Consider the following 23,155-nt stretch of genomic DNA (forward strand, 5'->3'; position numbering starts at 1 on the left):
TGAGTAAAATTTTTCTCTCCTTCCAATAACAATACAATTGATCAGATTAGGAATTATTATGTAGAACTGTATTTTTAATGCATCATAATAAGCATAACTTATTTGCAAAGTTTCCATATATCAGAAAACGGTAAGATTAAAGCTGGGAGAAAAAAAATAATCTCCAATTCATCCAACAGCAGTTCTGTAGAAGTTTTAAGAATCAATTAAAGAATTGTGCTAGAAAATGCCTGAAGAGTACACATTTCCTTTAGACGTAAGAAGCCACTTTCAAGTGTGGAATAAAGCATGCCCTTTTAAGGTCAAATTAAGACCACCGAATAAAATTAGCATTAGTACCATCCAGTTACTGTTTTGGACATTGTATTCTGTAAGTAATTGTGTATTATTTACTTGGCTGGTATCTCAGTGGTTTATTTTACCTATAACCAAGTGCTTTTGTAGTTTGTTTTGCCTTAAGTACATTAGTTAAATATTTCAATTTAGAGTTCTGAATAGAGAAAGGCTACTTTGAGCATCTTCTAATTTTCCTTTACCCTGATGAGGCCATCTTAAAATATTTATATATAAAAAAAGATAAGCACTGTTCTGCTCTGAACAGTGAAAGACAAAGGAAGCCCTTCTAGGGATCTGGGGTGAGGAATATGTAGAAAGGGACTCCAATGCTTTCAGCATTACGATTTTTTTCTTCCTCTCCCTAACAACATAATAAGATGAAGGACATAAGATTTTTATATTCCAGTCACATCCAGTTAACTGTAACTTGTCTTTTCCTAACATTTTTTTGCCTTTAATCTCAAAGAAAAAAATTTTATATTTGCACTATGTTTGAAATGCATCATAATAAAATATAAGTTATGGGCAAAGCTTCCCTCCCTAACTTCTATAGGGAATAATACTAGCTATGCTAGTACTTTACTAGAATGAATCTTTCTGCTACAGGTTTGACATATCTATTTGCACATCTGAAAAGTTTACCTTTTTTCCTTAATAACACAAATGAAAGGATTTTCTAATCAGTCTTCAATGATTCATCCTGCCCCAGTATCCTTTAAGGCAAAACCAGTAAGGCCAGTCAGTGTCTTGGTTTTTTCACTGTTGCTTTGTATTTGGTTGTACTGGGTCTGGCTGGGATGGAGTTAACTTTCCTCACAGCAGCCTGTATGGTGCTGTGCTTTGCATTTGTGGCTAGAACAGTGCTGATAACACACCAATCTTTTAGCTATTACCGAGCAGTGCTTGCACAGCATCAAGGCTGTCTCTCCAACACCCCCTTTCCAAAGGCCAATAGGCTGGGTATGGGCAAGAGGTTGGGAGGGGACATAGCCAAGACAGCTGACCCAAACTGACCAAAGGGATATTCCATACCATATGGCATTGTGCTCAGCAATAAAAGCTGAAGAGGGAAGGGAGGGAAGACATGGACAGACAGGGCTGACACAGACATTCATGGCTTTGGTGTTTGTCTTCTCAAGCAACCACTACACATACTGAGGCCCTGCTTTCCAGGAAGCGGCTGGACATCTGCCTGCCATGGGGAAGTAGAAAATGAATTCTTATTTTTTGCTTTGCTTCTGTGTACGGCTTTTGTTTTTCCTATTAAACTGCCTTTGTCTCAACCCACAAGCTTGCCCATCTTATTTTTTTCTCCCTGCCCTGTCAATGAAGAGGAGTGAGAGTACGACTGCATGGAGGACTGGCAGCCAGCCAAGGTCAACCCACCACATTGGTTTTGTTTTAAATACATTTTAGAAATATTCTATGGATACAAAATAGAAGAAGAAACAGTAAGGAGGCAGCATCAAACTAGTGTTCTTCAGGCCTTTTATTACCAGCCTTCATTTCTTCAGTATTATCAAAGATGGCTTCATAGTTATTCCTTCAAGTCACTTCAAAAGAATTTTAGTGTTTTAATCAATGTTTGTGCTGTTTTACTGGTCATCTATTGAATCTCAAACATAATATTCCATATTCACATACACTGTTTTGTTCTTTCATATTTGAACATCCCTCCCAACTCAAGGGAATATCGGTATCATCCTTATCACTTCTTATGGATGATTTTCATATGACCCTTAGAAGTCAATTTAAAAGTCTCCATATATATGAGCCTTCTTCAGTGTTCCAATAATATCTACTGTAAAGCCCTATGCTATTCACTGAAACTGATCCGTAAAAGCATTTATCATCTACAGGTTCTGCTTAAGCCAGTCCCTCTAATAAGCAAATGGTTTATTAGCTTTAATATTAGGTATTAGTCTAATATTCTGCCAACTTTTTTTAACCTTAATAACTTCAGTACTTGGCTTTTATAGTAAGAGGCTCCTCCTGCCTCCCTTCTTTCATCTATTTCTAGACACTCTCTCTGTTCCTTTATATTTAATTTTCCTGGAACTTGTGTGTTAGCTAATTTCCATGTTGGTAACTCCTCTACGTATAAATCTTCCCTTCACAATGTATACATTAGACACCTCAAACGTTTTTGTGTGCATGTGGCAATTTATCTTAAGACTTCTGCTATCGCTCTTGCTTCACCTTTGCTTTCGGAGACAAGCAAGATTAGGCATGGGAATGTTTCTTGCTTCATCTACCCATCCATTTGCTTATTTCCATCCTGGCTTTTTGCATAAAGGCCAGCCTGAGCACATATATCCTATTTAAAATAGGGGAAAAAAAAATCTCTTATTTTGTTCAAATGTGGTTAAGCTTGCCACATCTCTTTCAGACTGAGCCAGAACAGTTAAGCTGTTATTTTATCACTAGTTCTGATGGCCTGCATGGTTCCAGTAAAATCTTGTTTCATTTAGAAGATACCTCAGCCACTCTGCAGGACTCAAGTGACACAAATTCCCCTCCCTTCTCCTGTGAAGGGGTAAAATACTACAAGACATAACAAGCCAATAGACCTCGGTCAAAAAAGGAAGTAACCAACTGGGCAACAACGAGCTCCTGTTTTGTGAAAAACTCTTAACCAGTTTTAAAGCAACCTCTTCCATTTAATGAGATTATGTCCTCTGCTGCATGTCTGAGCACAACTCCACCCACCCACAAGAATTTTTCTTAAGCAGGTATGTATCTTAGCCTTCTCTCACACAAGCTGTGTACTGCATGTAAGTACTTACATCTGTGGAAGCTCAAAGCTGAATGCATATTCATGCCTTCCTGAACAAATGGTGTGAAGGCCTTCTTCAGAATTGTCATCATCTAGGAGGGAAAAACCCAATATGCTATTCCACCTGTGAACATTTTACACAGCATAATATATTATATAGTTTTCTTTTCCAGAATAAGAGGGATTCTTTACATTTACATTCTTTACAATACTAAGAACGCAGTGTCCCACAAACAAGTCTCTCCAGTCCATTTATATTAATTGCTAGATGTGATGTATGGCTGCAGAATTTTTAAGGTTAGGTGAGATTCCAAGATTCACCTTACATAAATTAAAACAAGTTAACTTCTACTTTTATGATCTCGATTCTGAGTACCGACATAGTTGTAACTGCTGCCATTTCAGGGTCTGCCTGAAAGATCTGTAATGGAAACTCTTGCTTTCCAGTATGATTTCTAGTTAAAGCTTAAAATGAAATAGAGCTCTCTAATAGTATTAGGTGATCTTAGTATTGTCTGCTACATTAACCTAATAAATTTAGTAATTCAGCTTCCTTCTACCTCCTGCCTAGCAAGTGTCCAAAAATGGATTTTTTTAAAAAGTGCACAAGTACCACCTAGAAAGTACCAAACAAATTCAGGGGCACAAAAGGTAGCAAGCTGCCCAATTAATGTTGTTTAGAGCTAATGTATCCAAAATTCAACATTCAGCTCCATTTTGCTTGGATAGCAAAGACCCAAACATTACCTAATTTCAAAAAGAAAGCTGAGTTGGTTTATAGTCATGACTCCTTGTATTGCTTTAAAGGCTCCAACAAATTTGTGGTTTGTTCTGATATAATTACCATAAAACCAGGAAAAAATGCTGATCCCATTAAAACAGAAAGTTATTTAGAAAAAATAATTTAGCATCTCGCATACAAGACAGTTGGGGTAATAAAAACACATTTATTGGTATTATGCAAAAGATGCTACCTATTGTTAGCACTCTGAAACATCATGAAGGAATTTTGGTACATTTTAAGATTTTTTTAAAATTTTTTTTAAGTTCCCACTGCCCCACAAAAATGCTGATGCTCTAATTTCTTTAGTACACCAGTAATACTGAAACAAACCCATGCAAAACTATAAGACCACTAGAACACTACTTACACAAATGCATCCTCAGCACATCTGCTGGTTTTAGCTGAGAAGGGGTTAATTCTCTTCACTGTAGCGCTGGTGGCGGTCAGGGAACTTTCCAGCTTCCCATGCTCTGCCACATGGACAGGAGGTTGGGAGGGATGGGGCCACAGCCAGGGAAGCTGACCCTGACTGGCCAATGGGATGCTCATTCCACACCATGTGACACCATGACCAGTATATTAAGGGGGGCAGTCATAACTTGTGGAGGTGTGGTGTTGGGTGTGGTTTGTTTTGGTGGTTCATCCCACCCCCCTGGGTTTTGCACCTCTGGTTGCTTTCCTTTCCATTGTGTTGTTGTTTTACTTTAACTATTAAACTGTTATTATCTCAACCCACAAGCTTTACCCTTCAAATTCTCTTCCCCCATCCCACCAGTGGGGGAGCGAGCGACTGTGTGGGACTGACTTGCTAGCTAAACCACAACAGTCATCTTATGGTGCCCAATGTGGGGCTCAAGGGTTGGACATAACAACAGCTGCTAGTCACAGCACCATGTTCTCATTTTTGCAGTTTGTGTTAAAGACTGGTGTTGGTTTGTTGAGTCTGCTGTGTTCTGCTGTGATTAGTAACGTTTTGCCTACAAGATTTGTTATGCAAACACTCGTTTTCAGCTTTATCTGTTATATGACGTTTTTGCTAAAACCATTACTGTACTTTGGATGCCACCTTGTTGAGGCAATTAGCAATTATACCTCCTCCTCTGAAAGATTTTATATGGAGGAAATACAGAATAGTACCTTTGCAACTTTGTTCTATGATGTCTCTGCCTTTATTACAACAACCTTTTTGTATCTTGAACATCTTTGGGTGGTTAAGATGCACTTATTGTTAGGTTTTGGGCATGTTGTTTTGGTTTTGACTAAGCAACTTAAGAATATCACCCAGAAATCTGCCCCGAGGCTTGATAGTTACGAGTGGCAGGGCATGTGGGATAGCATGGGCAAATACCTAGGGCAGTGGGCACCCCCAGTGTTTTGGAGTTTCACCCCCGAACAAGTGCAGAATCCTAAAAAACTAGTAGAATACTTGGAGAAAGTATGTTGTTACACTGGGAACTCCAGAGACACACAGGTAACTGCAATGTGCTGGGGCCTGGCCCATGGCTACTGAACCCTGCTCAACAGTATTCAGTGCTCCCAAGGGGAAGAGAATGTCTCTGGATTGAAAGGCAAAGTGACAGGCACTGCGGCCACTCAAACCTCCATAACAAGCACTGTGGCCAAGTCAAACAATCAACCCGTGCCAGTATCAGTCACGCCCAAACACAAGAAGAAATTTTGGAAGTGGATGTCAACTCGTTTAGAACAGGATGATGAAAAAGCAGGGCCGTCACGAGGAAAGGAGGAAGAAGTAATAAATGAAATAGAGACCATCCGATCCCTGTCTTTGAGTGAGTTGCGAGATATACGGAAAGATTTCAGCCGTTGTTCAGGTGAGCACATTGTCACCTGGCTGCTCCGATGCTGGGATAATGGGGCCAGTAGCCTGGAATTAGAGGAGAAAAGAAGCCAAAAAACTGGGATCCCTTTCTGGGGAAGGGGGCATTGACAAAGATTTGGAAAAAGAACACAAGACCTCAGTCTCTGGAGGTGACTCCTGTCCAGAGTGAAGGAAAGGTATCCCTTTAAAGATGATGTTACATATTGCCTAGGAAAAAACACAACTATGGAGAAAGGTATCCAGCATCTAAGGGAATTAGCTGTGCTTGAGGTGATTTATGGTGACCTGGACGATCAACGGTCATCCAAAGATCCAGATGAAGCCGAGTGCACACGACCCATGTGGCGGAAGTTTGTACGGAGCGCACCATCCTCGTATGCAAACTCATTGGCAGTAATGTCCTGGAGAGAGGACGAGGCACCAACAGTGGCAGAGGTGATTGAGACTCTGGGATTACGAAACAAATATCTCTTCCTTGCTCGTCTCTGCTGTAGAGAAACTATCCCAAGAGGTCCAGCAACTCAAAGAAGATATGTCCTGCTCCCCACCTCGACAGAGTAGTGTCTCAGCTGTTAGGAATAAGCATCCTTTTGCTCCAAGGAGAGGATACACATAACGGGGCACCCTATGGTACCCAAGAGGCACGGGTACGTGAGCGGCAAAGAAAAACAATCACGCAGGGAGTTTCTTCCATGGAAGTTGCTGCTCCAATTTCCAGTGAGCAGGTCCCCAGACAGAGGAATAGAAGCGCTGATTTTATTTCTGAGCTTAATATAGAGACTCTTGATCCATGTTCACAGGAAGTGAGTTGTGAATGCCATGATCAGGACTAGAGGGGCCCTGCCTCCAGCCAGGTGGAGGAAAGGGATAACCAGGCTTACTGGACTGCGTGGATCCGATGGCCTGACACATTTGACCCACAGGAGTATAAAGCTTTAGTGGATGCTCTTGCACAGTGCACCCCAATGCCACCAAACTACATAGGGGCAGAAACCATCAGTATTGCTGGAGTGACAGGGGGATCCCAAGAGCTAACTGTACTGGAGGCCGAAGTGAGCCTCACCGGGAATGAGTGACAAAAGCACCCCATTGTGACTGGCCCAGAGACTCCGTGCATCCTTGGCATAGACTGTCTCAGGAGAGGGTATTTCAAGGACCCAAAAGGGTAAAAGTGGGCTTTTGGTGTAGCTGCCTTGGAGATGGAGGAAATTAAACAGCTGTCTACCTTGCCTGGCCTCTCGAAAGACCCTTCTGTTGTGGGGTTGCTGAGGGTCAAAGAACAACAGGTGCCAATCGCCACCACAACAGTGCACCTGCAGCAATATCGCACCAACCAAGAATCCCTGATTCCCATCCATGAGCTCATTCACCAACTGAGGAGCCAAGGAGTCATCAGTAAGACCCACTCACCCTCTAACAGTCCCATATGGCCAGTGCGGAAGTCTAATGGAGAGTGGAGACTAACAGTAGACTATCGTGGCCTGAACGAAGTCACTCCACCGTTGAGTGCTGCTGTGCCAGACATGCTAGAACTTCAATACGAACTGGAGTCAAAGGCAGCCGAGTGGTATGCCACAACTGATATTGCTTATGCATTCTTCTCCATCCCTCTGGCAGCAGAGTGCAGGCCACAGTTTGCTTTCACATGGAGGGGCGTCTAGTACACCTGGAATCGACTGCCCCAGGGGTGGAAACACAGTCCTACCATTTGCCATGGACTGATTCAGACTGTACTGGAACAGGGAAAAGCTCCAGAACACATACAATACATTGATGACATCATTGTGTGGGGCAACACAGCGGAAGAAGTTTTTGAGAAAGAGAGAAAACAGTCCAAATCCTTCTGAAAGCTGCTGTTGCCATAAAACCAAGTAAGGTGAAGGGACCCGCACAAGAGATCCAGTTTTTAGGAATCAAATGGCAAGATGGACGTCATCAGATCCCAATGGATGTGATCAACAACATAGCAGCCATGTCTCCACCAACTAGCAAAAAGGAAACACAAGCTTTCTTGGGTGTTGTGGGTTTTTGTAGAATGCATATTCGAAATAGAAATACGATCGTAAGCCCTCTCCATAAAGTGACCCGGAGGAAGAATGATTTCAAATGGGGCCCTAAGCAATGACAATCCTCTGACCACACTAAACAGGAAATAGTTCATGCAGTAGCTCTTGGGCCAGTCCAGGCAGGACAAGATGTAAAAAATGTGCTCTACACCACAGCTGGGGAGAATGGCCCTACCTGGAGCCTCTGGCAGAAAGCACCAGGGGAGACCCAAGGTCAAACCCTAGGGTTTTGGAGTCGGGGATACAGAGGGTCCAAAGCCCGGTATACTCCAACTGAAAAACAGATACTGGCAGCATATGAAAGGGTTTGAGCTGCTTCAGAAGTGGTTGGTACTGATGCACAGCTGCTCCTGGCATCCTGACTGCCGGTGCTGTGCTGGATGTTCAAAGGAAACGTCCCCTCTAGACACCATGCAACTGATGCTACGTGGAGTAAATGGGTTTCCCTGATCACCCAGCAGGCTCGAGTAGGAAACCCCAGTCGCCCAGGAATATTGGAAGTGATCATGGACTGGCCAGAAGGCAAAGTCTTTGGAATATCACCGGAGGAGGAGGTGACACGTGCTGAAGAAGCCCCACTGTATAACAAACTGTCAGAAGATGAGAAGCAATATGCCCTGTTTACTGATGGGTCCTGTCGCCTTGTGGGAAAGCACAGGAGATGGAAGGCTGCTGTATGGAGTCCATCCATCCAGCTGGCCTTAGGCATTGCTGAACAAGAAAAGCGGCCAGTGCTCTATCTCTATACTGACTCCTAGATGGTGGCAAGTGTCCTGTGGGGCTGGTTACGGCAGTGGAAGCAAAGCAACTGGCAGCACAGAGGCAAACCCATCTGGGCTGCCGCATCATGGCAAGATATTGCTGGCCAGGTAGAGAAACTGGTTGTAAAGGTACGTCATGTGGATGCTCACATCCCCAAGAGGCCACTGAAGAATGTCGGAACAACCAGCAGGTGGATCAGGCTGCTAAGATTGAAGTGGCTGAGGTGGATCTGGACTGGCAACATAAGGCTGAACTATTTCTAGCTCGGTGGGCCCATGACACCTCAGGCCATCAAGGGAAAGATGCAACATACAGGCGGGCTTGTGATCAAGGGGTGGACTTGAGCATGGACACTACTGCACAGGCTATCCACGAATGTGAAACATGCGCCGCAAGCAAGCAAGCGAAGCGGGTAAAGCCTCTGTGGTATGGGGGATGATAGCTGAAATATAAATATGGGGAGGCCTGGCAAATTGACTATATGACACTTCCACAAACCTGCCACGGCAAGCGCCATGTGCTTACAATGGTAGAAACAACGACTGGCTTGCTGGAAACATATCCTGTCCCCTGTGCCGCTGCCCGGAACACTATCCTGGGTCTTTAGAAACAAGTCCTGTGGCGACATGGCACCCCAGGGAGAATTGAGTCAGAAAACGGGACTCATTTCCTAAATAACCTCATAGACACCTGGGCCAAAGAGCACGGCATTGAGTGGGTGTATCACATCCCCTATCACGCACCAGCCTCTGGGAAAATTGAACAGTACAATGGACTGTTAAAAACTAAACTGAGAGCAATGGATGGGTGGAGCATTCAATCACTGGCATACACATTTAGCAAAAGCCACCTGGGTCAGTCAACATGAGGGGATCTGCCAATCAAGCTGGCCCTGCCCAGTCAGAAATCCTACATACTGTGGAAGGGGATAGAGTCCCTGTAGTGCACATAAAAAATATGCTGGCGAAAACAGTCTGGGTTCTTCCTGCCTCCAGCAAAGGCAAACCCATTCATGGGATTGCTTTTGCTTGAGGATCTGGGTGCACTTGGTGGGTGATGCAGGAGGATGGAGAAGTCCAATGTGTGCCTCAAGGGGATTTGATTTTGGGCAAAAACAGTCAATGAACTGAATGGCACAATGTGAACTGCTATATAATATTGTGTGTCATCTTGGTGTTCTATCAATATCGTAGTACAAACCTCCCAATCCATGGAAGATAAACTTTGATGAAACAAGCGAAGTGCAGCAGTCATGGAACGATGACTGACTTGTTATGTAGCAGCCCAATGCCACACACACACCATCTCTCCCACCCTGAAAGACTAATACAACAGATGGAGCCCAGAGTCATGGACTGGGTGAACTCAGTGGACATTTTTATGGACATTTTACAGGGAAGGTCCATAAACTGAGGGAATGATGTCTTTGTGTTACATCAAAGGATGGGAAGGGGAGGGGTGGTGGTTGATAAGGTTGCATTGGATCGTATGGGACCTGGGCATGGTGTAGATGATATGAAATAAGGCATGGAGAAGGTGCTGGTTTTGGCTGCGAAGGGGTTAATTTTCTTCACTGTAGTGCCTGTGGTGGTCAGTGACCTTTCCAGTAGCTTCCCATTCTCTGCCATGTGGGCAGGAGGCTGGGAGGGGCAGGGCCACAGCCAGGGGAGCTGACCCTGACTGGCCAATGGGATAGTTATTCCATACCATGTGACACCCCACTGGTGGGGGAGTGAGGAAGCGCCTGTGATGGGCTGAGTTGCCAGCTAAACCACAACAGCACATAATGTCATGAAATAACAATCTTCAATACACTGAAGGAGTACAATGTGTATAATGCTTTTTTTGTTAAAAAATACTTGGACATTTGTTTGTTTTTAAAAGGAAAGTAAAAAAAAAAATTTCCTTGCACATAACTTTTTTCATCCCCTCTCCACTTCCTTCCTGCCAGATCAGCAGTTCTACTGAGCCTGAGCAGCAGTAGAACTGTGGTAAACAAGTACTGAGCTGTCAAACACAGACCAGGCTGGAGCAGAAGACTGGCCTGAACAGGTGCGAGCAGATCCCCTGCCAGCCACTCATATACATACAGTATACATTACACCCCACCACATTTGCTCAGCAACTCTGCTCACAGCCTAGCCTGACTATTGCAGAGGTAAGGAGAGAGGGAGGGGCACCACCCATGCCTCACCCTCTGGTCTCCTCATACCACAGGGCTATGGCTGCTGGCTTCCCCCAACCTGCCCTATGCTACATGCAAGGTGACACCCCAATCCTGCACTTCTCTCAGGAGCATGTGCTGACCATTACTGAAAGGCGATTACAGATAGCACTGGCTGGAAGTGTGGGAGGGGAAAGACAACCGAGTGAGGGTTGTGAGAGGCTTCAGGACCACGTGTGCCAGTGGCTGGCCCTGCTCACAGCCCCTTGCTGGCCCAGTAGACATGCACTGCAGGAGCTTGAATGCTTCTGTCTGTCCCCAGAGTTGGGTTTTCCCAAGAAAAGCAGCATGCCCTCTGAGCCGTCAAGGCCGACATTTGCCAGGCAGGCCCCGTTCCCAACAAAAAGTGACCAGGGTGACAGCACTCCTCCCCTTAGCAGTGCAGCATCCCCAGCGTCCTACCAAGGCCGCGATCGGATCTATAATCAGGGGTGGGGGGTGGTGGGGAAGGCAGGCAGCAAGGGAGAAAGCAGTAGCTGCTGAATTGAAACACACCACCACCCCCCCAAGCCTCCCAGCAAAGTAAACTTGTACTCCTTGCTTCACAGCTAGTGCCCTCCCCCACCGTGCATACTCTGTAACTCCTCAGGGAAGTGGGGCCCCAACCCTGCACAGGGCTGACCTCGGGGTAGCCAGAGACCATCCGCCCCACCCCCAGCACACATCAGAGTGCGGGCAGAGGAACCTGCTCCCTCAGCTCTTCCCCCGCGTCCCAGCCCCCTATAATCAGCGGCTGGCATCGCCTTAGCAATAGGCTAACAAACCCCAGCAGGCCAATGACAATGCGAGGACAGGGCGTGGCCTTCCGGACTATGCTAGGGTACGAGGTGTTGAGTTAAACTCCACTGCGTGCAGCGAGCGTTCGCAGTTCTGCCCCTGCAGCCGAGGGAGGGGCAGTGGTGTCCCGGGACAACTGCTTTACGTTTTTACGTGCCGCACATGCAGCGGTGCGCACCCTGTCTCGCTTCTGGTGTCGGAACGTGTCAGATCTGTCCCTTCCCTGCCACCTTTTGTTCCCTTTTCCAGCCAAGGCCAAGCACCTACTATCAGGGTCAGCATTTGGAGCTACAGTCCATATGTAAAGTCATTGCTGCTGCTTAAGCAGACATTTAGAAGCATAAGGTCGCCCTCCTACTTGTAAGTAGACATCCTGCTACGAATGACTCAAGCATGTTTGCACGTTTCTGTCCTCTGCAAATCAGAGGTGAATGAACTTTCACGAGAGAATTATTTCTAAGGCGGCAGTATAAAGAACATTTGAGCTACAAAGCCACCTCATGAGTGACCCGTGTTTGCTTTCATCACGATAACATAATTAAAATCAATAGCAACTCCCCTCTGCTACAGCATTTATTTCAGAAGTGCTTAATAAAAGGCTCGATGCAACCTAGAGTCGAACTTGTTTAAAAATTGCATTTTACTGCGGAGGATCTCTGCAGTAAGTATGCTGCATATTTAAAACAAAAACAAAACACTGTGGCGTATTAAAAGGCATGGACTCCGACTGTGGTGAATCGAAGACAACTTTATTAAAGCTAAGCAAGCTTTTACTCCCTCTAGGTGGCTGAGGCAACAGCCTGTAGTTGAGCTTCAGTACCTTTCCATTGTTATACAGAAATAGCTTACACATGATAAGTAACTTCTTTATCTGCAAGATCAGGGTTTAATTGCTAACAGACACCTGGGTACAAAACCACAACATTCTATGCATTCCTTCTTGTGTTTTACTGCTTTATCTCTTCCTCCCACGGCTTTCTTCCAACAAGCATAATTGTGTCTTTTTCCCAGGGTCGTTCTTGGTTTGCTGAAGTAGCTAAGCTTGCTCCAGAGATATCCACAAAACACTACACCAAAAAACCCGACCCAAATTATGTAATCAGTTTTAACATTTTCCTGTACTAGGGATTAAGTCATCGCCACCACCCGACGTGTGCAACCAATCTGCTGAGAGGAGTACTCCCTTCTTTCTACCCAGGCCCGGTCCCAAACAGGATTGAACCGCTTCTAACAAAGGGTGGAAACTTCAGAAAAAGCTTAGAGTCCCTTATACTTTCACAATGTAACTATGCGAACAATAGATTAGCAAACTCCAGACCTACAATCCTACTCACAATATAATACCCCATTATTACAAAATAAGAGAACTTGCAGGGCACTTTCTGTTTCTATAGGGGCTTAGCAGACCAGGTTCCAGAACTCCCCAACTCAGAAGCAATACTCCAATCGTACAACCATAAACTCTTATTTGGCCTTTCAGACAGATTTTTACATTTGGGTCCCCCATAGAGAAGCTGAATAAAAGAAATGAAAGTAATTTACAAGTATACTAGTTTACAACAAAGGAAGAGATGGAAAATTGAAGGTGGGGTGGTGATAGCCACAGGGAATCTTTTATCTGCCAACAATGAACCAACCTTAAAAATCACCACATATCAGTCTGAAAGTCAGACCTGTATCTATTATGTGTCAAAAAGTCTAGTGTTATGTTTTAATTACACTTATGATTCGATAGGATGCTACCAAGAAAGTAATTTACTGCATATCTGGTTTTGACTTAACAGTTATTTTCCCCATGGAGAAACAAATCCTGCTAATATCACTAAAAAAAAAAAACCGACATTGCAGATCAAAAAAACCCCAAACTGTATGCAGGTATTTTAAGAAAGTCCTGTTTGCAGGTACTTCGAAAATGCACCTCGACACGGTTTTAATGTAAATGTTCAACTAATCAAAAATAAAACCTAAGAACGTAACCGGCATTTCCTCATCTTTAGAAACAGCAAAGTCTATGAGACTGCATATTAAAAAGGGATAAACCAAGACGATGCAAAGATACGTCTTTTTCCGGGAAGATGTCTGCATGTAGCGAATGAATAAGTGAAAAGCTTACCTCTTTCGTGCCCGAGTAGAACGTCCTTATGGTTAAAATACTCTACTTCTTCAGTGTAATTTTGTGTATAGGCAGTGTTGGATCCAGCATTTCTAGATTCAGTCCAACGTACTTTTGCATGTCCTCTTGCATGAATTTTAAGAGATTTCACTCTAACTTCCCCAGTAACTTCTAAATTGACCCTTCCTGAGACTGTGTCCCCACTAGAATAGACGGGGATATTGCTGTCATTGAGACAGTCAAAGCTTATTGTCAAACTCTTCACCTTCCCCAGCACCATATTTTATAACAAAGTGTATAAAAATATACTGCAAGGAAAAAAAAAGTCAAGGTCTCATACAAAATGCAATCTTCACTTTACACTTAACAACGCCTCTGCCACGCGAAGAGCCCGCCAACAAGATCAGCAAGTCCCCTACAAACACCTAATCGGAACAACTGGGGGTAGGAACAAGCAACTGCGATTGTGATAGCAACAACCACCCAGCGCTGCGGCCTCCTTACAAAGGGAGCTGTCTGCACGTTGCCAGCTCACTTTAAGAACAGCTTTGTGAAAAACAACCCCACCGCGCATGCGCGAGTCGAGTCGTGGCAGCGGTTTCCTCCGTCGCTTGCGTGTATCTTCTTTTGTTATAGCTCCAGTCTCGCGCAGAGATCCAGAGTACTCCCTGGTGGAGCTAGGATTCCGCTGCAAGCCCGCAGTGCGATGTTAAGATAGGTACTGGACAACTGAGAGAAAAACGTCTGTGGCGGGGGGGTGTGAGGGCTCCTTGTCCGGAGGGCTTCGACGTCTCGTCTCGTCTCACTTCCTGACACGGCCTGGGGGCCCTGGCTGGCTGGCCGGAGGCGTCTCAGAAGGAGCTGGCAGCTGAAATTGGGCAGTGGGTGGTGAGCGCCGGGTCCCGGAGTCTGGCTGCGGCCGGCACAGATTCTCCCCCTCAGCCACGGGTTGCCTGGTTAACAGCAAAAATAGCAACGATTCTGTCACGGAAATGCTCGCCATGTCACTCAGTTACAGATCTCGCCCAAAACTTTTGTTCGCGGAGCGGCTAGCCCTGAGCAGGCTGTAGGCAGGAAGACGGGCCGAGGACGACAGGTGAGCGGGGCACGGCCGCCTTTGCCGGCCTGGCCCTTCCCCCTCTTGCCCCGCCCTCAGCAGCACCTGCCGTATTCACTGAGGGGTAAGGGTACAAAAGCGAGGCATTATGCAAAAGTAAACATTTAAGCCTCTATCTAGGTGAAATTTCCTATGTTAATTCTTCTAAATATAATTGTTCTACGGTATCTTAGTTTGGGGTCTGGTTCGTTTGCTGCTGTTTGGTTTTGGTGGTGGTTTTTGTTTGTTTTGGGTTTTGTTTGGTGTGCTGGTTGGTTGTTTGTTTGGTTTTGATGGTGTTTCCCCCCCCCCCCCCCAGTGGTGCCGTTGCCATTTCTTCCATTCATGGAGTTCAGACAGGAGGGTCACAATTCCTGTCCTTCCAGTTCTGGGTTTGTTATCACCATGTACCTCTGTCAGCGTGGATCTGCACAGAATTTAAAGTACACAGCAGTTACCTTCTGCAGGTCCTCAAAGATCTGCGAAGTTTAAAGACCCAAATCTTGCTAACCAAGTGGATATTCATATGGATTTTTTTATATACGTGTTGATAAAGAAGGGGACCTTCTTACATAATTTGGATATGGCATTATAGTGTTTTGGTTTTCTTTTTTTTAGTACAGATACTGTATTTTGTATACTTGCTAGGTTTGCCCATTCCAGGCTTGTTGGAGATGGATAAAACATTTTGGTTTGCTGGTGTAACACCCCCACCCCCGCATTATATGTGATCTACAGACAATATAGCCCTAACTTGCCTTCCTCTCTCAGTAGAATTGCTGTCTCTTGCCAAGCCATATTTGGACACACAACTTCAGAATAACATGGCTGGTGCCATGATTTGGGATGTGTTCTAAGCATTTCAGGCTATTAGTGATATCCTGAAGAAAATGTAATTTTCTGCTAAGCCATAACAATCAACGATGAGAGCTTGGCAAAACAGAATTTGACTGCCAGAGATGGGAACTGAGAGATAAGGAAGCGCTTGTTTTATGGCTGTATCCTTGAGGAGAGCTGAGAGACTGATAAAAGCACACATCCTGCCTCAGAAGACACTGACAATGAGGTGATAAAGTGTATAGTCAAGTAGAACAACTAATTGGGATGTTGATAAGAACTAAAACAAAGTGCCTTTTTTGTGAATTATCCTCCTTACAATACTAAAAATCATGGCCCCCAATAAGCCCCTTACTCTCTGAGCATGCGTGGTAAATTAAAAGGGTGCTGTACCTTTAAGTTGAAGCGAGAAATTAACCAATTATTAGCTGAGGGGTGTGAGTATTAGCTGTGACTGACACATTTAACTGTATGAATGCCTTGTAGTTTCTCGGTGTGGTGTGCTAGCTTTGTGGAGTTACCACCTGGCACCAATCTTTGTGCAGAAATGACTTGAATAAAATACCTCTGCTCTCTGTGTAGTTTGGTGTTTTGCACACTGGGCGAACGAAACTGCTTTTTGGGATAACGTTAGGAAGATCATTTCATTTGTGAGCTAACTTGTAGTATATTAGATTTGAGCAATATGCAGACTGTTGGAACCCTGGTTGTATGTCATGCTGGGCAGCAGACAGCTCTTTCCAGTTTCTGGATTATAGTCTGGTGGAAAATGGAGTGAATGGTAGCTCTAATTCTCATACATATTGGATATGTTGAGAACAGCACTGATAGAAATCTAAGTTTCACTGCAACAGTGGCACAGCAGCAATTCAGAGCAGTTTCTGGGGCTGCCGGTGTAGTTCAGACTTCTTGGATATTTTTCTAAAAACACAGAACCGAGTCCATTGAAATTTCTGGGAAATTTGGATTTCTACGCAATGCAAAAATCCACAATCTTTGACGCTCCCTAATTTGCATATATTAATATGTTGCTGTTCTGAGTTAATTAAAAGCTATCCTGAGTGATCAGATGTGCTGATTTACGTGAAAGTGACACAGTTTTGTGACTAGTTAGTAGTATAGGGACAACTTTTATCCAAGATAAGAAGTAATGGCTGCCTCCCGCCCCGCAACCATGTGTACCATTTGCCCTGGAGGTCGCACCCCCTCTTCTGGTCACGTGGTCTGTTGCCACTGGGTGGCAGGACCAGTTGGCCCTTCCAGTTTACCCATAAGTACATCAGACCAGGAAGTCCCTTCCCCCTACATACACAGAGGGACACTTTTTTTTTTTTTTTTTAGATGCCATTTTATGGCAGGGAGCTGCCATTTTGTTAAACCTAAAAACCCATAAAACCCATGTGTTTTCATGCTGCTCTGTGATTGGCTGATGGCCATTTCTTGATATTGCCATACCCACGTGTTCTCAGGCAGCCCTGTGATTGGCTGATGTTGTGGTTTAGCCCCAGTCAGCAATTAAGCACCACGCAGCTGCTCACTCCCCCCACCCCCCCCCAGTGGGATGGGAGAGAGAATCAGAAGAGTAAAAGTGAGAAAACTCGTGGGTTGAGATAAAGACAGTTTAATAGGTAAAGCAAAACAGTAATAGTAATAATAACAATATAATGAAAAGGAAAAGCAAAAGCTGCACGCGTAAGCAAAGCAAAGCAAAACAAGGAATTCATTCACTGCTTCGCATGGGCAGGCAGGTGTTCAGCCATCTCCAGGAAAGCAGGGCTCCATCATGTGTAAGGGTTACTTGGGAAGACAAATGCCATAACTCTGAAGATTATCTCCTTCCTTCTACTTCCTGCAGCTTTATATACTGAGCATGATGTCATATGGTATGGAATATCCCTTTGGTCAGTTGGGGTCAGCTGTCCCGGCTGTGTCCCCTCCCAGCTTCTTGTGCACCCAGCAGAGCATGAGGAGCTGAAAAAGTCCTTGACCAGTGTAAGCGCTACTTAGCAACAACTAAAACATCTCCGCATTATCAACACTGTTTTTAGCACAAATCCAAAACGTAGCCCCATACTAGCTACTATGAAGAAAATTAACTCTATCCCAGCTGAAACCAGGGCAACAAACCAGTACACATGGGCAATGACGCTGTCAAAAGTGATGTCCTCCCTGCCTGTAGTGAAAGGAGGCTTCCTTTTCTGACATGCTTCTGTAAACAGAAAGGGGTGGCTGGCCTTGCCGGCTGTGCTGGTTTTGGCTGGGATAGAATTAATTTTCTTCACTGTAGCTGGCATGGTGTGTTTTGGATTTGGTATGAGAATAGTGTTGATGGCACACTGATGTTTTAGTTGTTCTTAAGTGTCCCTAAGCAGTGCTTAAACTAGTCAAGGACTTTTCCAGCTTCCCATGCTCTGCTAGAGGCACAAGAAGCCAGGAGGGGAGGGGGCACAGGCAAGGCAGCTGACCCAAACTGACCAAAGGGATATTCCATACCATATGACATCATGCTCAGTATATAAAGCTGCAGGAAGTAGAAGGAAGGAGGAGATCTTCGGAGTTATGGCATTTGTCTTCCCAAGTAACCATTATGCTTTTGCTTTGCTTTGCTTGTCCCACTGTCTGAAGAGTAACTTTTCCCGCCTGGAGCTGTTGATTCAGTTCTCCCCCACTACCCCAGCAGAGGAAAACAATACCCTGCTGCTTCTGATGATGACCTGATATAAGCCATTTCTGAAATTCCCCTGAATACTTTGAAGGGGAACATTCCATTAACACCCCACCAGATACACATGCTGAAAAAGGACCATTGTCCTGGTTTCAGCTGGGATAGAGTTAATTTTCTTTGTAGTAGCTAGTATGGGGCTATGTTTTGGATTTGTGCTGGAAACAGTGGTGATAATGTGGAGATGTTCTAGTTGTTGCTAAGTAGTGCTTACACTGGTCAAGGACTTTTTCAGCTCCCCGTGCTCTGCCGGGTGCACGAGAAGCTGGGAGGGGACACAGCCAGGACAGCTGACCCCAACTGACCAAAGGGATATTCCATACCATATGACATCATGCTCAGTATATAAAGCTGGGGGAAGAAGGCAACAAGGGGGGACGTTCAGAGTGATGGTGTTTTGTGGCGTAGGACGGGCACGGACTCTGTAGGGTGTAGGCACAGAATCACTTTATGATAAAATTCTCTGATTATATATAGAATTTCTGTAAAGGGGAGCCCCCTTTATTCCCTAATCACCACCCGATTCATGTTCCCAGTATAACTCGATGTTTATATTTTCTGTTCCTCCTGGCAGGCACCCAACTGTTGTTTCTCAGCTCCTTATCTCCCGAATTTACCCAGCCACCTGTTGTTTGCAAACCGCTGGAACATGCAGAGCTTGCTTTGTACATGTCCTTTCTTTAACCCATTGTCCTTGGCCATTTCAGCAAACAGGCCGAAGTCGCATATTTCTCATGCTGTTTTTATTAAACAAGATTATGTTCTCCACAGCGTTTGTCTTCCCAAGTAACCCTTACACATGATGGAGCCCTGCTTTCCTGTAGATTGCTGAACATGCACCTGCCAATGGGAAGGAGTGAATGAATTCCTTGTTTTGCTTTGCTTGCGTGCACAGCTTTTGCTTTACCTATTAAACGGTCTTTATCTCAACCCAGGAGTTTTCTCACTTTTACCCTTCTGATCCTCTCCCCTGTCCCTCTGGGTGGGGGGAGTGAGCGAGCAGCTGTGTGGTGCTTAGTTGCTGGCTGGGACTAAACCACAACGTTTGTGATTGGCTGAGGGCTGGTTTTGACACTGTCATACCTATGTGTTCTCAGTTCTCCCTCTGGTTGGCTGCCTGCTTCCTTTGTACCAGGAAATGCTCAGATATAAAGATATATACTTTTATATACAATGTATACAGTATAGAAATATATATATAAAGGAGTGTACATATATATAAAAATATGTATTTTATTTATGTATACATTGTTACACTATTTTTATGTATTCTTATATATATGCATATGTGTATCTATATATAGATAGATACATACATTTATAAAGATATAGCGCGATTGGCTGTTGCTGTCAGATGACCCAGACATCAAGTGTCCCTGATAGTCCACCAGAGCCACGGCATCGCTTGCGATCCCATGTTTGTCATCAGCGATTGGGTGAATCGCCGCATGGACGCATTGATGCTCATCTTTCTTACTGCCTCAGTAAAGTTTGGTTTATAATGTGTTGTCAGACTCTATTACTGTTCAGACCACACTAATTGGCATAGTCGGCAGGATGGAGTCTTTCCAACACCTGCTGGAGACTTTAGGAAAGGAGCAAGGTTGAAGCTCTCTCCAATGGGTAGAGGATTGGGTCTGAGATAATTGGACGAAGCACCAGGCTATCAGGGATGAATTTGAACAGTGGCATGAGGCCAGCCATTGCAAACACGGTATGGGCAAAGGTGCCTTGATCGGCCTCCTGAGCTGTGCCCTAGATGCTGCCTGGGCTTAAATTACCTGGATGCGCAGCGCCCTTGAACGGGAGGAAGAAGCTAAGCAAGAGGATGAGAGGGACACAGCAGAATGGCGATCCAACTGCATGGCCTCTCAAACCCATGTATCAATACTGCAGAGTAAGTAAGCGCCCTTGGCCCAGTGGGGCCCAGTTCCCTCGAGGCCTGGCACGATTGTCCTGTTACAACAGCCCAAATTAGGGCCACCATCTACCAAGATGATGATAATGATGATAACTGGGACATTTTTGGCCCCAGACCAGACCCTGACCCCCTTCTGACCCTACAGAGAAAGATGCACCTGCCCCTCCATATTCCCTTCCACTCTCCTTATATCTTGTTGTATTTGGTTTACGTGGCAAGGTTGGGTTTGTTGCGGTTTGGTTGGGTTTGGGTTTTTTTTGGGGTGGTGGGGGAGGGGGAGCTGTAGGGGTGGCTTCTGTGAGAAGACACCAGGAGCTGTCCCCATGTTAGACAGACCCAGTTTCAGCCAGCTCCAAGACAGACCTGCCGCTGGCCAAAGCTGAGCCAATCAGCAACATTGGTAACACCTCTGTGATAACATATATAAGAAAGGGTAAAAAAAAACACTGTGCAGCAGCTGTGAGAGAGAGGAGTAAGAATATGTGAGAGAAACAACTATGTATGCATGTCCATACCTCCACTTCTGTTAAAAGATATTTACTATGCTCCTGGGGAGGTGGGAAGCTTTGGTGGTATAAATCCCCTTTTTGAAGGTGCTAAAAGGAGAATCACAGAATCACAGAATCACAGAATGGTAGGGGTTGGAAGAGACCTCTGGAGATCATCTTGTCCAACCACCCTGCTTGAGCAGGGACACCTAGAGCAGGGGGCACAAGACTGCGTCCAGGAGGGTTTTGAATGTCTCCAGGGAAGGAGACTCCACAACCTCTCTGGGCAGCCTGTTCCACTGCTCTGTCACCCTCACAGGAAAGAAGTTTTTTCTCATGTTTAGGTGGAGCTTCCTGTGTTCCAACTTGTGCCCATTGCCCCTTGTCCTGTTGTTGGGCACCACTGAAAAGAGTCCGGCCCCATCCTCTTGACACCCACCCTTCAGATATTTATAAGTATTGATAAGATCCTCCCTCAGTCTTTTCTTCTCCAGGCTAAACAAACCCAGGTGTCTCAGCCTTTCCTCATAAGGGAGATGCTCCAGCCCCCTGATCAACATTGTAGCTCTCCACTGGGCTTGCTCAAGCAGTTCCATGTCCTTCTTAAACTGGGGGGCCCAGAACTGGACACAGGACTCCAGATGTGGCCTCACTAGGGCAGAGTAGAGGGGAAGGATAACCTCCCTCGGTCTGCTGGCCACACTCCTTTTAATGCAACCCAGGATACCGTTGGCCTTCTTGGCCACAATGGCACATTGCTGGGTCATGATGGACCTGCTGTCCACTAGCACTCCCAGGTCCTTCTCAACAGAGCTGCTTTCCAGCAGGCCAACCCCCAGCCTGTACTGGTGCATGGGGTTGTTCCTCCCCAGGTGCAGGACCCTACGCTTGCTCTTGTTGAATGTCATCAGGTTCCCCTCAGCCCAGCTCTCCAGCCTGTCCAGGTCTTGTTGGATGGCAGCACAGCCTTCTGATGTATCAGCCACTCCTCCCAGCTTCATATCATCAGCGAACTTGCTGAGGTTACACTCTATCCCTTTGTCCAGGTCATTGATGAATAACTCAGGGTGTCAGTCATTCCCCACTTTATTTATTGCCAAACATCAGTCTTCCCCCCCCCCCACCAAGATGTAAAAGACTGGCTGCTCTGGCAGGAAAAAAGCAGTTCTTAGCCTAAAAGCCTCTGGGGTAGAAGTGTTTAAATGAAAAACCAGTTTACGCATGTGATGCCTTTGTAGCACCTTCAAATACTTCTAAAAGGAACCAGGCTTTGCTGGGATGCATCTACTTGACTAGGGATGCAACCTGTAGCTTATCTCAGGGGTTCTTAAATAGCACCATATATTTACTCTTCAGAGTGATGGTATGAATCTTTTTACCCTTGCAAGAAACATTCTAGACAATGTAGAGGATGCAAAGATTCCTGTGATGTACATACTTAGTCAAAGCTTTCTCAGTTTCAGCACTCTCACAAGCAGAGTTGATCAAACTATCAACCATAACTATATTTACTTTATTAGGGGAAAATCACAGAATCACAGAATCCCAGGTTGGAAGGGACCTCAGGGATCATCTAGTCCAACCTTTCTAGGAAGAGCACAGTCTAGACAAGATGGCCCAGCACCCTGTACAGCCGAATCTTAATTACAGTAATTACAAACTGTAGCTTTAAAAGGGAAGGAAAATATATCCTATAATTACACCTATTACATACCTGGGGTGTAGCCCTTTCTTTCAATTTTGGCACTTAAGGATATTGGGCCTGAGGTACAAAGCCAACAACATAGAGTCTTTTCTTTTGTGCCTGCTTGGGGTGACTGCAAGAAGAGAAAAATATTGTCCATTAATCCCTTCAGGTATTCAAATCAACACAGAAAAATAATAATTTTCATAATGCACTTATTTATTTTGATAGACAAAGCTACTTTCATAGGAAAAGTCTCAAGCAATTAAAACAGCATTATACAGATACAATGTTTGTCCTAATTCCATTGCTGTATTAGTATGGCTTTTTCTGCCATCCTCCATCCTACAGCCATACTTAACACAGTTTTCAATAATAAAAATAAATATTGCATAGCTTAAAACAACAGGCTTCATAGCCTAGACATCCCAACATACTGTTGCAGAGCTTTTCATTTAATTAACAGTAAATTAGAACGTCTTTGCACTTTCCATTAAGCTGTATTTCAGAAACAAAATAACTAAGCTAAACTACTGCAATCTTGACTCCTGCTATTTCATCGGTTTCTGAATGATCCTGTTTCATCTATATTAAACAAGACTTATTTTACACAACAACAGGATTTTGGGCTTGATCCAAAGCCCATTAAAGTCAAATGAGACACCTTGAATTTTAATGGAGTTTGTGCAAGGTCCCTTCACAAGCCTGATTTTTCACGCATACACACAA

The 23,155-nt window shown here is 44.8% G+C and overlaps 1 protein-coding gene across 7 annotated transcripts in view; it reads right to left on the reverse strand.

Moving 5' to 3' along the window:
* The window catches only part of LOC142049329 (arrestin domain-containing protein 3-like), a 50,452-nt gene extending 36,263 nt beyond the window's left edge, over window positions 1-14,189 (reverse strand). For all 7 annotated transcript variants that reach the window (XR_012657682.1, XR_012657684.1, XR_012657683.1 and 4 more), the window contains exons 1-2: window positions 13,679-14,189; window positions 3,123-3,204 (exon numbers count right to left, since the gene is read on the reverse strand). Coding sequence is in view for 4 of the 7 variants with exons in the window: in XM_075076942.1 (XP_074933043.1) it covers window positions 3,123-3,204; window positions 13,679-13,958 (362 nt within the window). In the remaining 3 variants the exon portion in view is untranslated. The remainder of the gene's footprint in view (window positions 1-3,122; window positions 3,205-13,678) is intronic.
* Window positions 14,190-23,155: the final 8,966 nt, after the last annotated feature.

Source organism: Phalacrocorax aristotelis, chromosome W (assembly GCF_949628215.1).
Source record: "Phalacrocorax aristotelis chromosome W, bGulAri2.1, whole genome shotgun sequence".
Lineage (NCBI taxonomy): Eukaryota > Metazoa > Chordata > Aves > Suliformes > Phalacrocoracidae > Phalacrocorax > Phalacrocorax aristotelis.